A 16,042-nucleotide genomic window follows, 5' to 3' on the forward strand; every position below is an offset into this window, starting at 1 on the left:
TGTCCCCTCCATCAAACATTCCCAGGGATAGGGAGAGCACGGGGTTAGATACAGAGTAAAGCTCCCTCTACACTGTTCCCCACCCATCAAACCCTCCCAGGGACAGGGACAGCACGGGGTTAGATACAGAGTAAAGCTCCCTCTACACTCTCCCCTCATCCCAGGGACAGGGATAGCACAGGGTTAGATACAGAGTAAAGCTCCCTCTACACTGTCCCCCCATCAAACCCTCCCAGGGACAGGACAGCACGGGATTAGGACTGGCTGGGTTGACATCTCTCCCTGAACGTTCCAATCTCTCTCTCTCCCCCATTTACAATCCGGCTGATGGGCCAAGCTCTCGGTCACTGTCCCAGGAGCCAAGTGCAGCGTCTGAGTCAGGATCACGTGTTGTCTGACCTAGGCGCCCATAAAGCGGCAAGGGCATGTTGAAAATCTCTGAAGGGTTATTGCTGTCCACTGGAACCAAACTACAGGAGGAATTCCCCTCGATGGGAACGATCCCGTTTACTCCAGTCGTGACCCCTGACCCCCAGCCTCTCATTGCTGTTGGGTTGGAGAAGGGGGCGGCGTGGGTCTCACCTCAAAAATGGCGGCATCCTTGTCGTGCCTGTAGTCCTGATGATTGGCGTGCTTCCAGGGGATCCGGAACATTCCGAGATTGCGGTCCTCCCAGACCAGCCCCGGGTACCTCTCACTGTCCACTTGCTCGATCATCCACTGCTTCAGCCTGGGAGTGCTGCTCGGTACACCTGACATTCTGAGAGGCACAGAGAGTCAAGGCTGTGGGAGGGAGAGAGAGGGAGGGAGGATGGGGAGGGATGAGAGAGGGAGGGATGAGAGAGGGAGGGAGAAGAGGAAAGGATGTAATGAGAGAGAGGGAGAGACAGAGGAGAGATGAGAGGGAGGAGAGAGGGAGAGAGAGAGAGAGAGAGCAAGTGAGGGAGAGAAAAATGGAGAGATGGCGAGAGTCCCTGAGTCTGAGTGTGAACATCCCAACTCCCCCCACTCACCTCAATGTGACCTCCTGAACCACCCTCACCATGGCCCACCCAGCATCCTCCACCCTCTCATCCTGACCCTCCAAGCCCTCCTGGGTCACATTCTGAGGGTGTGAGAGTGTGGAGCAGAAAGGTGCAGCGGACAGTGGAAGGACTGTAAGGACAGTGAGTGGATAGAGGGAAGAAGGAAATAGAGCGAGGATGGATGGAGTGCAGTGAAGGGACAGGAGGATGGGGGAGGTTTGTGGATGGGGTGCATAAGTGAAGTTAAGGGCTGGAGGGGGTGAGGCGATCTCTGTGGAAGAGACAGAGGAAGGGGAGGGTAAGGAATCACTGTGTTTCACAGACCGGGTCAACCAGGTCCAGATAAGCAATGACAGGGTTAACCAGGTCAGGGTAACTGATATATCATTAACCTGTTAGTCTCTCCAGGATGCTGCCTCATCTTCCTGACACTTCCCTTTACCCCAAATCCATGTTCAGGATCTGATGCTGGTTTTAAGGAAAAACAATTGAGATTTCTCCCTGGCAGACTTACGTTTCCCCTGATCCTGGTCCCGGTTCAGCAGCAGCTGGGTTGCTCTGTTATTTGTTGTTTGTGAAAAATTCAGTGTCACCCAGCTCATTGCCTCTGCTCTGACTGTCTAATGCCAGTCTCCCGCCCTCCCCTTTATAGACTCACTCGATCACAAGCTTTCCCTTTCTCAGCAGCACTCCATGGTAAGAATCGCACAGTTACACCCACCCCCACCAAGGATTGAAGAAATTCCTCCTCATCTCTGCCTTTAATGGGTGTCCCGCCCACTCAGATGATACCTTCTGATGCCTAGACTTTCCCATAAGGGGAAACAACTTCTCCCCATCTACTCTGTCAAGTCCCCCAAAGGATCCTGTATGTTTCAATAGGCTCGCCTCTCAATCTTCTAAACACCAACATGAAGAAAGTGACGACAGCACATGCTGGACAGACAGAGTTGAGAAGGGTGGCGTTGAAAAAGCACCGCAGGTCAGGCAGCATCTGATCAGCAGGAGAGACGACATCAGGATGCCCGAAACATCGACTCTCCCGCTCCTCGGATGCTGCCTGACCTGCTGTGCTATTCCAACGCCACCCTTCTAAACTTCAACACATCCAGACTACTCAACCTCTCCACATAAGATAGTCCCTCCATGTCCAGGATCAGCCGAGTGAACCTTATCTGGACTACCTCCAAGGCTATTATGTCGTTCTTTAGATAAGGGGCCCAGAACTGTTCACAGTATTCTGGCGGTGGTCTGATTAGATGCCTCACACAGATTTAGCAAAACTTGCCCATACCCCATCCCCTCTGAATTAAAGACCAATGTTCCACTTGCCTTCCCCATCCTGCTGATCTTGGATGCTAATCCCTCTATCATTGGGAAAATACTGGAATCTATTTTTAATGAAAATGCATTTAGACAGTTTTAGTACAGTCAGGCAGAGTAAGCATGGTTTTGGGAAAGTGAAATGGTGTCTGATGAAATAACTAGAATCCTTTGAGGATCTGCTAAGCAGGGTAGATAATGGGGAGTCAGTAGATGTGAGGTATTTGGATTTTCAAAAGTCACTCAAGGTGTCATGTAGAAAGGTTATCACGCCTGACAAAAATATCTGGTGTTGGAAAGTGATACATTCGCATGGATAGAGGATTGGCTGACTAACAGGAAGTAGACAGTCAGAATAAACAGGTCAAACTGTAACTAATGGAATGCCACAGGGAGCAATGCCAAAATCTCAGCTATTTTCATATTTATAAATGACCTTGATGAAGGGACTGATTGTACCATAATCAAATTTGCAGCTGGCACAATGGGGTGGCACAGTGGTTAGCACTGCTGCCTCACAGCGCCTGACTGTGTGGAGTTTGCACATTCTCCCCATGTCTGTGTGGGTTTCCTCCCACACGCCAAAAATGTGCAGGTTAGGTGAACTGGCCATGCTAAATTGCCTGTAGTTTTAGGTAAAAGGGTAAATGTAGGGGAATGGGTCTGGGTGGGTTGCGCTTCGGCGGGTCGGTGTGGACTTGTTGGGCCGAAGGGCCTGTTTCCACACTGTAAGTAATCTAATATGAGGTTTGTAGTTAAAAACAATGACTGCAGATGCTGGAAACCCGAGTCTAGATTAGAGTGGTGCTGGAAAAGCACAGCAGTCCAGGCAGCATCCGAGGAGCAGTAAATCAACGTTTCGGGCAAAAGCCCTTCATCAGGAGGTTTGGCAGAACGATACAAAGAATGTGCAAAAGGACAAAGATTAGTTAGCAACAATTTGCCAGGCTCATCATAATGCGCGAAAATCAGCAGTTTCCATTTGATGAATATTAGAAGGTTCTAATGGGATAGAATATTAGAAAAAGCAAGATATTCTTAAAATGGAGGATGTGACTGCTGAATGCTCTGGGTGTTGTTGTACATGAATCACAAAGGTTTAAAAGGCAAGTATCACAAGTCATTAGGAAGGCAAGTGAAATGTTGCATTTTATTGTGAGGGTGGGTTTATCATGAATGCTATCATCCAATGTAGATTAGATTAGATTCCTTACAGTACAGAAACAGACCCTTTGGCCCAACAAATCCACACCGACCGTCCGAAGCGTAATCCACCCAGACCCATTCCCCATATTTACCCCGACTAATGCACCTAACACTATGGGAAATTTAGCACGGCCAGTTCACCTGACCTGCACATCTTTAGATTGTGGGAGGATACCAAAGCACCCAGAGGAAACCCACGCAGACGGGGAGAATGTGCAAACTCCACACAGACAGTCGCTTGAGGCGGGAATTGAACCTGGGTCCCTGGCGCTGTCAGGCAGCAGTGCTAGGAACCAGTACATCCATACAAAGAAAGAACATTGTAGCCAGCTCATGTAGCCAACCCACCTGCACAAGCGCTGGCAGCCATTTTCCCAGTTATTTGGCAATGAAGATCTGAAAAATGTGTTGCTGGAAAAGTGCAGTAGGTCAGGCAGCATCCAAGGAGCAGGAGAATTGACGTTTCGGGCATAAGCCCGATTCTCCTGCTCCTGGGATGCTGCCTGACCTGCTGCGCTTTTGCAGCAACACATTTTTCAGCTCTGATCTCCAGCATCTGCAGTCCTCACTTTCTCCTATTCAATGAAGATCATAAGACATAGGACCAGAAGTTGGCATCAAGTCCTCCACTCAATAAAGTCACAGCTGATTCAAAACTCCTCAACTCCACTTTCCTGCACTTCCCCCATAACCCTTGATTCAATTACTGACCGAGGAGCTGTCTACCACACCCTTGAATTTACTTAATGGCCCAGCCTCACTAGTAATCAAGTGTTTGGACCGACAAGTAACATCTGCATCACATAAATGCCAGATAATAGAACATAGAAGAATACAGCGCAGTATTTGGCCCTCGATGTTGCGCTGATCCAAGCCCACCTAACCTACACTAGCCCACTATCCTCCATATGCCTATCCAATGCCCGCTTAAATGCCCATAATGAGGGAGAGTCCACCACTGCTACTGGCAGGGCATTCCATGAACTCACGACTCGCTGAGTGAAGAACCTACCCCTAACATCTGTCCTATATCTATAATGGCCATTACCAACAAGAGACATATTAACTACTGCCCCTTGACATTCAATGGTGCTACCATCACTGACTTCCGCACTATCCTCAGGGTTACCGTTGATCAAACATTGACCATTAATACCATGCTACAAGAGCGGGTCAGAGGCTGGGAATCCCACAAGTCAGGAGGGTGAGGCAATACTCCCCACTTGCCCCAGATGGGGTGGGCTCAGGGCTCAGCTCCATCACTGGAGAAGCTCGACTCCGCCCAGAGACAGAGCAAGGTTCGCCTGCGGCATCTCGCGCGCGGAGGCGGGGCTGGCGATGGCGGGCAGCGGCGTCCACAATGCACCGCGCTGCTGAAAGCGGTCTATCTGCGGGCGCGGCGCAGGCGCACTACACCCCGCCCTGGCCCGCGGGGCAGGCCGGGAGCGCCACCATTTTGAGGACAGAGCCGAACGGCGCTCGAGGGAACATGGCGCTCGGCTCCACCCGTCCACCACCTCCCTCGCCCACCCCGCGAAACATTAGCCCCCTCCCTCTCCCCAAAACATCACAACTCCCGAGTTGGAGGGTCGGTTAGAGTGACGTTTCGGTTACCGGTTGGATGGGGAGGTTTTGGTTTGCTCCGTCTCTGGGTCTGAGTACGTGTGTCCCTTCTCTCTCCCGACCTTCCGTCCCGATGGCGGCAGCTCAGCGTCGACCGTTGGACCGGCACCGCGCATGCGACTCTACTCGCGCAGCCCCTGCGCATGCGTATCGAAGGGCAGTGCCCACGCGCCCCTCCTCGTCCGCGCGCCCTCCTTCGTCTCGACCCCACAAATTGAGCCATTTCCTGAATGGGAGGGTCTGCCATTGAAGTCTACATATAAAAGCACACACATATATACGTGTCTGTGTGCATGCACGCACGTCTGCATATATGTCTGTATGCAATTTTGTGTATGTGTGTTAATTTCTGTGTGCATGTATTTATATGTATGTAAGTGTGTGTATTTATATGTGTTAATTTGTGTGCATGTCTTTATATATTTTGTATGTAATTATATGTATGTAAATGTGTGTGCATATTTATGTGTGTGTGTATTTCTCTGTATGAGTGTATTTACATGCATGTGTGTGCAGGGGCACAGATCTGTTTTTGTTTTGACTTAAAGGGAAATTGCTGCAGGAACTCAGCAGGTCTGACAGCACTTGTGAAACTGGGGAATGCTTGGCGGTGCCTTTGCCAAGAGAGGAAAAGAGACCATCAGCCTGTGAGAAATAGGAACCGGAGTACCCCTTTCAGCCCCTTGAGCCCACTCTGCCATTCAGTTGGATCATGGCTTATCCCAATTCCCTCACCTCCATGTTCCTGCCCTTTCCCTGTAACCCTTGATTTCCTTGACTGATCACGAACCTGTCTCAGCCATAAATATACACAGCGATTCTTCCTCCATAGCTCTCTGTGGCAAGTGTAACTGGCATTCCTTTATTCTGAGACTGTGTTCTCTGGCCCTAGACTGTCCCATGAGGAGAAACATCCTCTCAGCATTTACCCTGTCAAGCCCCTTAAAATCACCTCTCATTCTTAAACGCCATAGGGTACAGACCCAACCTGTTTAACCTTTGCCAATGTGCCAATCCCTCCAAACCAGAAATCGTCCAAATGAACCTTCATTAAACTGCTGCAGGGTGGTACATTGGCTCAGTGGTTAGCAAAGCTGTCTCATAGCACCAGGGACTCAGATTTCATTCCACCTTTGGGCGACTGTGTGGAGTTTGCACATCCTCGCCTGTGTCTGTGTGGGTTTCCTCTGGGTGCTCTGGTTTTCTCCCACAGTCCAAAGATGTGCAGGTTAGGGTGGGTTGGTTGGTTGTGCTAAATTACCCATAGTGCCCAGGGATATGCAGGTTAGGGTGGGTTGGCTGTGCTAAATTACCCATAGTGCCCAGGGATGTGCAGGTTAGGGTGGATTGGCTGTGCTAAATTACCCATAGTGCCCAGGGATATGCAGGTTAGGGTGGGTTGGCTGTGCTAAATTACCCACAGTGCCCAGGGATATGCAGATTAGGGTGGATTGGCCATGCTACATGTCCCACAGTGTTCAGGGATGCGTAGGTTAGGTGCATTAGTCAGGGGTAAACATAAGGTAGGGTGAATGGTTTTGGATGGGTTACTCTTCGGAGGGTTGGTGTGGACTTGTTGGGCTGAAGGGCCTGTTTCCACACTGTAGGGATTCTGTTCTCCGAATGGTGTGACATGAATGGGTTAGTTGTATTCCCACTGCCTGTGAGCTTTCTTCCCTTGAGTGCCCATCCAATTTCCTTTTCAGGCTGTATGTTTGAGGAGCCAATGACAGCCATTCAACCCATCAAGTTTGCTCTGCCACTCAATGAAGCTGATCTGATCGTCCTCCACTCCCTTTCCTGTCTTTTTCCCCTAAATTCCCTTTCTGATTAAAAACGTCTCCCTCTCTTTGTCTCAGCCTTGAATACCCACAATGCCCCAGCTCCGACAGCCCCCTGCAGTAAAGAATTCCACAGATTCACTCCACCCCCACCTCAGAGAGAGAAGAAATTCCTCCCCATCTCTGTCTTCAATCGGCGACCCCCTCTGAGATGACGCCCTCTAGACTCTCCCACACAAGATGGGAAACAACCTCTCCACATCTCCCCCTGTCAGTCTCCCCTCCCCTCCGTCTGTCTCAATATGGTCTCCCCTTGTTCTTCTAAACCCTATGAGTACAGGCCCAACCGACTCACTCCTCATAAGGCAGTCCCCCCCGTCCCCAGGATCAGCCGAGTGAAATTCTCTGGACTGCCTGCAATGACAGTGTATCTTTCCTTAGATGAGGGTCCCAGAACTATTCATAGTACTCCAAACGCAGTCTGACCAGTGCCTTGTACAGTTTTAGCAAAAACTTCCTCTATTTGTACTCCATCCCCTTTGAAATAATGGCTAATATTTGTCCTCCCTGTTCCCCGCTGAACTCGGATGCTAGCTTTTGTGATTCACGGACAGGGACTCGCGATCCCTCTGTCCTGCAACTTTCTCAATTTGAATATTGGTCAGCTCCTCAATTCTTACTGCCAGAGTGCATCCCCTTGTATGTTGCAACGTTATATTCCTTTTTTTTAAACCCACTCACTTAACCTGTTGATATCCCTTTGCAGAATCTGTGTGTCATCCTCACTACTTGCCTTCCAGCTTGTTTTGGTGTCATCGGCAAACTTGCTGATGATCGATTCACTTCGATTATCCCAGCATTTCATGTATATATTGTAAGTAATTTGTCATCCCAGCACTGATCCCTTGATGCACTCCACTAGTTACAAGTCACCAGCTACTCATTTTGAAACTAATGATTCTCTCTTTGAGGACGTCCGACAATTTTCCCGGATAATCGTCACATTTTTATACAACAATTGGTAGCTGGCCAACTTAAATTTGGTCATTTTTTGTTTTGAAAACCTCCCTTCCCAACAACTTAAAGACCTATCCGCAGTCTCTCTTCTGTGATACTCTTAGTCAAGACCAGGGCACATATTTTTAAGGTGAGAGGGAAACGATTTTAAAAAGACATGAGGGCAAATTTTGTTTTTAACACAGAGGGTGGTTCGTATGTGGAATGAACTTCCTGAGGAAGTGGTGGATGTGGGTACAGTCACAATGTTTAAAAAACATTTGGATAAGTACATGAATAAGAAATGTTTGGAGGAATATGGGCTAAGCACAGGTAGGTGGGACTATTCAGTTTGGGATTATGTTCAGCGTGGACTAGTTGAACCAAAGGGTCTGTTTCCGTACTCTAGAACTTGAAGTGGACTTGTTCCAGAACAAACACTTATAAGTACAGTATTTTTTCCTGAGTGCCTCATTTTGTCATTGCTTAAAATACCTGGCCATATCTGTCACCTCTGCCAGTGCAAACGTTTCTGCAGTTAAAGTTCTTTTAAGTGCTCTCTTCATTTTCCTGGTTCGCAGGCTAACAAACTGTATATCTCTCCCCAGTGAAAACGTAAGGTCGCCGTGCTTGACAAACCTGGCGGGGAGATCAATGAATCAAAATGAATGCGAAGTACCTGCCAGACCCTGGAAATCTGAAATATAACTGCAGAAGGCTGGAGAAACTCTGCTTGAACTGACAGGCACTGTGGAGAGAGAAAATAGAGATAGTATTGCGACGCTTCTTCAGAGTACTTATAGAGTCCTTTCGGTCCAACCAGTCCATGCCGACCAAAATCCCACACTAGACTAGCCCCACCTCTGCCTGCGCTGAGCCCATATCCCTCCAAACCTTTCCTATTCATGTACTAAGGTAAATGTCTTTTAAATGTTGTAACTGTACCCACATCTACCACTTCCTCAGGAAGTTCATTCTGCACGCGAACCACCCTCTGTGTAAAACAAGATTGCCCCTCGTGTGTTTTTAAAATCTTTCTCCTCTCACTTCCAAAATATACCCCCTACTCTTGAAATCCCCCATTCTAGGGAAATGACACTTGCCATTCTTATCTGGACCCCTCATAATTTTATAATCCTCTATAAGGTCACCCCTCAACCTCCTATGCCCCAGTGAAAAAAAACTCTGAGCCTATCCAGCCTTTTATAACTCAAACGCTCCATTCCTGGCAACGTCCTGGTAACTCTTGTCTGAACCCTCTCCACCTTAATAATTATCCTTCTTGTAACAGGGAGACCAAAGCTGGACACAGTACTCCAGACAAGGCCTCACCAATGTCCTGTACAACCTCAGTATGCCGTCCCGACTCCTGTATTCAAAGGTCTAAGTAGAGAAGGCAAATGTGCTAAACACCTTTGTAACCATCCTATCTACATGTGACTTGAACTTCAAAGAATTATACCTGAACCCCTGGGTCTCTCTGTTCTGCAATACTATCCAAGGCCCGATGTTTAAGTCTCGTCTTTGTTTGTTTTACCAAAATGCAACACCTCGCTTTTCTCCAAATTAAAATTCATCTCGCCACACCTCAGCCCATTGACCCAATTGATCAAGATCTCTTTGTAATCTTAGATAATCTTCTTCACTGCCCACTTATACCACCAATCTTCGTGTCATTCGCAAGCTTACCAACCTTGCCTTCTATATTCTCATCCAAATCATTTATATAAATAACGAAAGTGTCCCTGTGGAACACTGCTGGTGGCAGGCCTCCAGTTCATAGAGCAACCCTCCAGCACCACTCTCTGTCTCCTACTGTTAAGCAGAAAAACACACACACTCAGAAACACAGACACAGCAGTGTCTTTAAGACAGAGACAGAAAGGTTTTGATTAATAAGGGGGATGAAGGGTCACGGTGAGAAGGCAGGAGAATTGTGTTGAGAAACATTTCAGCCACGATCAAACAGCAGAGCAGATTCGACGGGCCAATTGGTCTTAACCTGTTCCAATTTCTTACGCTGTGTATTCTGAAGTTCTGATTCGACTTGAAACATTTACTCTGTTTCTGTCTCCCCAGCAGATGCTGCTAGGACCTGCTGAATTTCTCTAGGCTTTACTTGTTTTTATTTGGGAAGACTTGTCTATGTGGGAATGGGCCTGACTGGAAAACTGCTCCTTCTTGGAAGTGCAAGTGCGTGTTGTTGAAAGTTATATTTTCTTGAGGTCTGATTTGCCTCCAGCACTTCCCCAATAGTATCATATTTTCAGAGTGACGCTTCTAATGCACAACCACTCTACTTTCTGTGCATTATTTCTCATTTGAGCTAATAGTAGGGGAGTGTTGTCGAACAGAGAGACCTAGGGGTGCAGGTACATAGCTCCTTGAAAGCGGCACCACAAGTAGGTGAAGAAGGCCTTTGGTACGCTTGCCTTCATCCGTCAGCGCATTGAATACAGGAGTTTGAACATCATGTTCCAGCTGTACAGCACATTAGGGAGGCCGTGTGTGGAGTACTGCATACAATTCAGGCCGTTCTGTTACAGGTAGGTTAAGTTACTATATTTTACATTAGAATTAAGTCTCTGCACAACAGCGTGGGCCTAAGGGCCTGTTTTGTGCTGTACTTTTCTGTGTCTACGTTCTATGTTCTAAACCAGAAAGGTTACAAGAAAGACCTACAAGGATCTTACCGAGGTTGGAAGTTTGAGTGAAAAGGAGAGGCTGGATAGACTGGGACATTTTTCCCTCGAGTGTAGGAGGCAGAGGTGTGACCTTATAGCGCTTTATAAAATTATGAGGAGCATAGATAAGGTGAATAGCTTTTCCAAGGGGAGTCCAAAAGTAGGGGCATAGGTTTAAGGTGAGAGGGGCAAGTTATAAAAAAGGACGTCAGGGGTCACCTTTTCACACAGAGGATGGTGTATATATAGAATGAGCTGCCAGAGGAAGTGGTGGAGGCTGGTATAATTACATCATTAAAAAGGCATCTGGATGGGTACATGAAGAGAAAGGGTTTAGAGGAATATGGGCCAAATGCAGGCAAAATGGGACGGGTTCACTTTAGGAATCCTGGTCAGCATGGACGAGTTGGTGTGAGGGTCTGTTTCCATCTGTCTGACTCCCTGACCCTTTCCCTGGTTCCAGTCTTTTGTGAGTATCTGCCTCGTTTGATCAGAAGCCCATTAACATTCCGTTAGTCGACTGTTACTTCTGGATTATCCCAATTCAGCCTGATGTCTAATAGCTTCCAAACAGCAACTTTCAAATCTGAATTTCCTTATCAACTAATCTACTTCAAATTGCTTTAATACTTCTACTCCACAGGAAATTGTCTATGTGCAGGAAAGATGGTACAGTTGGGAAAAGAAGCGAGTCAAACAATCAAGGCAGGCAGGGACAAAGCAGAGAACAAGGTAGGACTGATACATTAAACTGCATTTACTTCAATGCAGAGGCCGAACAGGGAAGGCAGATGAAATCAGGGCATGGTTAGAAACATGGGACTGGGATATCGTAGCAATTACAGAAACATGGCTCAGGGATGGACAGGACTGGCAGCTTAATGTTCCAGGATACAAATGCTGTGGGAAGGGAGGCAAGAGAGGACAGGGAGTAGCATTTTTGATCAGGGATAGTATTCCTGCTGTACTTAGGGAGGATATTTCTGGGAATACATCCAGGGAAGTTATTTGGGTGAAACTAAGAAATAAGAAAGGGATGATCACCTTACTGGGATTGCATTATAGACCCCCTAATAGTCAGAGGGAAATTGAGAAAAAAGTTTGTAAGGAGATCTCAGTTATCTGTAAAAATAATAGGGTGATTATGGTAGAGGATTTTAGCTTCCCAAACATAGACTGGGACTGCCATAGTGTTCAGGGTTTAGATGGAGAGGAATTTGTTAAGTGTGCACAAGACAATTTTCTGATTCAGTATGTGGATATACCTACTAGAGAAGGTGCGAATCTTGACCTACTCTTGGGAAGTAAGGCAGGCCAGGTGACCGAGGTGTTAGTGGGACAGCACTTTGGGGCCAGCAACCAAATTCTATTAGTTTTAAAATAGTGATGGAAAATGATAGACTGGATCTAAATTGGGCTAATTTTGACAATATTAGGCAAGAACTTTCGAAAGCTGATTGGGTGCAGATGTTCGCAGGTAAAGGGATGACTGGAAAATGGGAAACCTTCAGAAATGAGATAACGAGAGTCCAGAGAAAGTATGTTCCTGTTAGGGTGTAAGGAAAGGCTGGTAGGTGTAGGGAATGCTGGATGACTAAAGAAATTGAGGGTTTGGTATAGAAAAAGAAGGAAGCATACGTCAGGTATAGACAGGATAGATCGATTGAATCCTTAGAAGAGTATAAAGGCAGTAGGAGTATACTTTAGAGGGAAATCAGAGGGCAAAAAGGGGACATGAGCTTTGGCAAATAGAGTTAAGGGGAATCCAAAGGGATTTTATAAATACATGAAGGACAAAAGGGTAACTAGAGAGAGAATAGGGCCCCTCAAAGATCAGCAAGGCGGCCTTTGTGTGGAGTTGCATCAGTGTTTACTGTGGAGAAGGACATGGAAGATGTAGATTTGGGAAATAGATGGTGACATCTTGAACAAAGAGCAAAGAAAATTTATAGTCCAGGAACAGGCCCTTCGGACCTCCAAGCCTGAGCCCATCCAAATGTACTGTCTAAACCTGTCGACCAATTCGTAAGTATCTGTATCCCTCTGCTCCCCACCTACTCATGCATCTGTCCAGATGCATCTTAAATGAATCTATCGTGCCTGCCGCTACCACCTCTGCTGGCAACACGTTCCAGACGCTCACTACCCTCTGTGTGAAGTACTTGCCGCATGTATCCCCCTTACACTTTCCACCTCTCACCTTGAAAGTGTGACCTCTCATTAATGAATCCTTCACCCTGGGAAAAAGCTTACCTCTATCCACCCTGTCTATACCCTTCTTGATTTTGTAAACCTCAATCAGGTCTCCCCTCAATCTTCTTTTTTCTAATGAAAACAATCCTAACCTACTCAACCTCTCTTCATAGCTAGCTAGCTAGCACCTTCCACACCAGGCAACATCCTCGTAAACCTTCTCTGCACCCTCTCCAAAGTGTCTACCTCCTTTTGGTTATGTAGCGACCAGACTTGCCAGTTCTTACACTCAATACCCCATCCAATGAAGGCAAGCATACTATATGCCTTCTTGACCACTCTGTCCACCTGTGCAGCAACCTTCAGGATACAATGGACCTGCACTCCCAGATCTCTCCGCCCATCAACTTTTCCCAAGGCTCTTCCATTCATTGTATAATTCGCTCTCGAATTAGACTTGCCTAAATGCATCACCTCATGTTTGTCTGGATTGAATTCTATCTGCCACATTTCTGCCCAACTCTCCAATCTATCTATATTCTCCTGTATTCTCTGACAGTCCCTTATGCTTTCTGCTACTCCACTAATCTTTGTGTCATCTGCAAACTTGCTGATCATACCAACAGTGTCCTCTTCCAGATCATTTATGTATATTACAAACAGTGGCCCCAACACTGATCCCTGTGGAACACCACTGGTCACCTTTCTCCATTTCGAGAAACTCCCTTCAACTACTACTCTCTGTCTCCTGTTGCTCAACCAGTTCTTTATCTACCTAGCTAGAACACCCTGCACACCATGTGACTTCAATTTCTCTATTATTTTACCATGGGGAACCTTATCAAACGCCTAACTAAGTCCATGTATATGACATCAACAGCCCTTCCTTCATCTATCAACTTGGTCACTTCCTCAAAGAACTCTATTAAGTTGGTAAGGCACAATCTCCCCCGGAACAAAACCATGTTGCTGTTCTTTTCTAAATATAAATAGATCCTATATCTCAGAACCCTCTCCAGCAACTTTCCCACCAGCGACGTCAGGCTCACTTGTCTGTAGTTACCCAGAATATCCCTACTACCCTTCTTGTACAAGGGGACAACATAAGCAACCCTCCAGTCCTCCGGCATCTCACATGTATTTAAGGATGCCACAAAGATATCTGTCAGGGCCCCAGCTATTTCCTCTCTTGCCTCCCTCAGCAACCTGGGATAGATCCCATCTGATCCTGGGGATTTGTCCACCTTAATAACCTCTAGCATACCCAACACATCTTCCCTACTTATGTCAACGTGATCCAGACTAATCAAACTTCTATCTCTAATCTCAAGAGTCATCATGTTCCTCTCCTCAATGAACATTACTACGACTACAATGTAGTGACTACAATGACTACAAAGTAATCATTCAGAATCTCACCCATTCTCTCAGGTTTGACACACAGCCTTCCTTCATTATCCTTTAGTGGATCAATCCTTTCTCTAGTTATCCACTTGCTTCTTATATAAGAATAAAATGCTTTGGCATTCTCCTTAATTCTGCTCGCTAAAGCTATTTCATGGCCCCTTTTAGCCCGCTTGATTCCTCATTTAAGACTTGTCCTACTCTTCCGATATTCCTCCAGGGCCCATTCTGTTCTTAGCTGCCTAGACCTTATGTACGCTTCCCTTTTCCTCTTGGCTAGTCGTACAATTACTCCTGTCATCCACGGTTCACGAATCTTGCCCTTCCTATCCTTTGCCTTCAACGGGACATGCCTATCCTGCACTATCTTTAATCTATCTTTGAAAGCCTCCCACATCTCAAATGTGGACTTCGCTTCAAATAGCTGTGTCCAATCCACACATCAGAGCTCCTGCCTAATTTTGATAATAATTAGCCTTGGCCCAGTTTAGCACTCTTCCCTTAAGGGCCACTCTCATCTTTATCTACCAGTATTCTAAAACTTACAGAATTGTGGTCACTGTTCCCAAAGAAATCCCCCACCACAACTTCCACCACCTGTCCTGGCTCATTCCCCAGTACCAGGTCCAATATGGCCCCTTCCCTCGTCGGACTATTGACATACTGCTCTAGAAAACGCTCCTGGACGCTTCTTACAAATTCTACCCCATTCAGACCTCTGACGCTAAGTGTATCCCAGTCAATGTTGGGAAAATTAAAATCTCCCATCACCACTACCCTATTGCCTCTACATCTTTCCATGAAGTGCTGGATGTCTTGAAACACATAAAGTGGATAAATCCCCAGGACCAGATCAGGTGTACCCTAGAACTCTGTGGAAGTGAGGGAAGTTATTGCTGGGCCTCTTGCTGAGATATTTATATCATCATTAGCCACAGGTGAGGTGCCGGAAGACTGCAGGTTGGCAAATGTGGTGCCACTGTTTAAGAAAGGTGGAAAGGAAAAGCCAGAGAATTATAGACCGGTGAGGCTGACCTTGATGGTGGGCAGGTTGTTGGTGGGAATCCTGAGGGACAGGATTGACATTGTATTTGGAGAGGCAAGGACTGATTAGGGATATTCAGCATTGCTTTGTGCATGGGAAATCATGTCTCATGAACTTGATTGAGTTTTTATTTAAGAAGTAACAAAGAGGATTGAAGAGGGCAGAGCCATAGACATGATCTATATGGACTTCAGTAAGGCATTTGACAACGTTCCCCATGGGAGACTGATTAGCAAGGTTAGGTCTCACGCAATACAGGGAGAACTAGCCATTTCGATACAAAACTGGTTCACAGGTACAAGGCAGAGGGTGATGGTGGAGGGTTGTTTTTCAGACCGGAGGTCTGTGACCAGTGGTGTGCCACAAGGATCAGTGCTGGGTCCACTACTTTTCGTCATTTATATAAATGATTTCAATGTAAACATAATATGTACAGTTAGAAGTTTATAGATGACACCAAAATTGTAGTGGACAGCAAAGAAGGTTACCTCAAATTACAACGGGATCTTGTTCAGATGGGCCAATGGGCTGAGAAGTGGCAGATGGAGTTTAATTCAGATAAATATGAGGTGCTGCATTTTGGAAAAGCAAATCTTAGCAGGACTTATACACTGAATGGTAAGGTCCTAGGGAGTGTTGCTGAACAAAGAGACCTTGGAGTGCAGGTTCATAGCTCCTTGAAAGTCGAGTCACAGGTAGATAGGATAGTGAAGGAGGCGTTTGGTATGCTTTCCTTTATTGGTCAGAGTATTGAGTACAGGA

The 16,042-nt window shown here is 46.6% G+C and overlaps 2 protein-coding genes across 5 annotated transcripts in view; both read right to left on the reverse strand.

Moving 5' to 3' along the window:
- The window catches only part of LOC122543556 (zinc finger protein 721-like), a 76,626-nt gene that overhangs the window by 12,488 nt on the left and 48,096 nt on the right, over nt 1-16,042 (reverse strand). The window lies entirely within an intron of this gene.
- Nucleotides 251-5,509, reverse strand: LOC122543554 (interferon regulatory factor 4-like). 4 transcript variants are annotated; one of them, XR_006310081.1, is made up of 2 exons: nt 5,169-5,509; nt 251-783 (listed from the first exon to the last, which is right to left on the reverse strand). XR_006310081.1 is itself a non-coding variant. In XM_043682372.1 (2 exons), exons 1-2 carry the CDS (start codon nt 5,291-5,293, stop codon nt 541-543), a joined length of 345 nt encoding a protein of 114 aa, XP_043538307.1. In that variant the 5' UTR covers nt 5,294-5,317; the 3' UTR covers nt 526-540. The 4 variants fall into 4 exon arrangements, 1 of the variants encoding a protein (XP_043538307.1); XR_006310083.1 differs by lacking the exon at nt 5,169-5,509 and adding an exon at nt 3,903-4,010; XM_043682372.1 differs by having other exon boundaries at nt 526-760; nt 5,169-5,317.

This window comes from Chiloscyllium plagiosum, chromosome 44 (assembly GCF_004010195.1).
Source record: "Chiloscyllium plagiosum isolate BGI_BamShark_2017 chromosome 44, ASM401019v2, whole genome shotgun sequence".
In the NCBI taxonomy this organism is placed as follows: Eukaryota; Metazoa; Chordata; class Chondrichthyes; order Orectolobiformes; family Hemiscylliidae; genus Chiloscyllium; species Chiloscyllium plagiosum.

Coding starts and splice junctions, on each gene's coding strand:
- LOC122543554 (XM_043682372.1), bottom strand. CDS start 5,293: ATGCGCGGTGCCGGTCCAACGGTCGACGCTGAGCTGCCGCCATCGGGA. Junction 761..5,168: donor AAAACCTCCCCATCCAACCG/GTAACCGAAACG, acceptor TGTGCCTCTCAG/AATGTCAGGTGTACCGAGCA.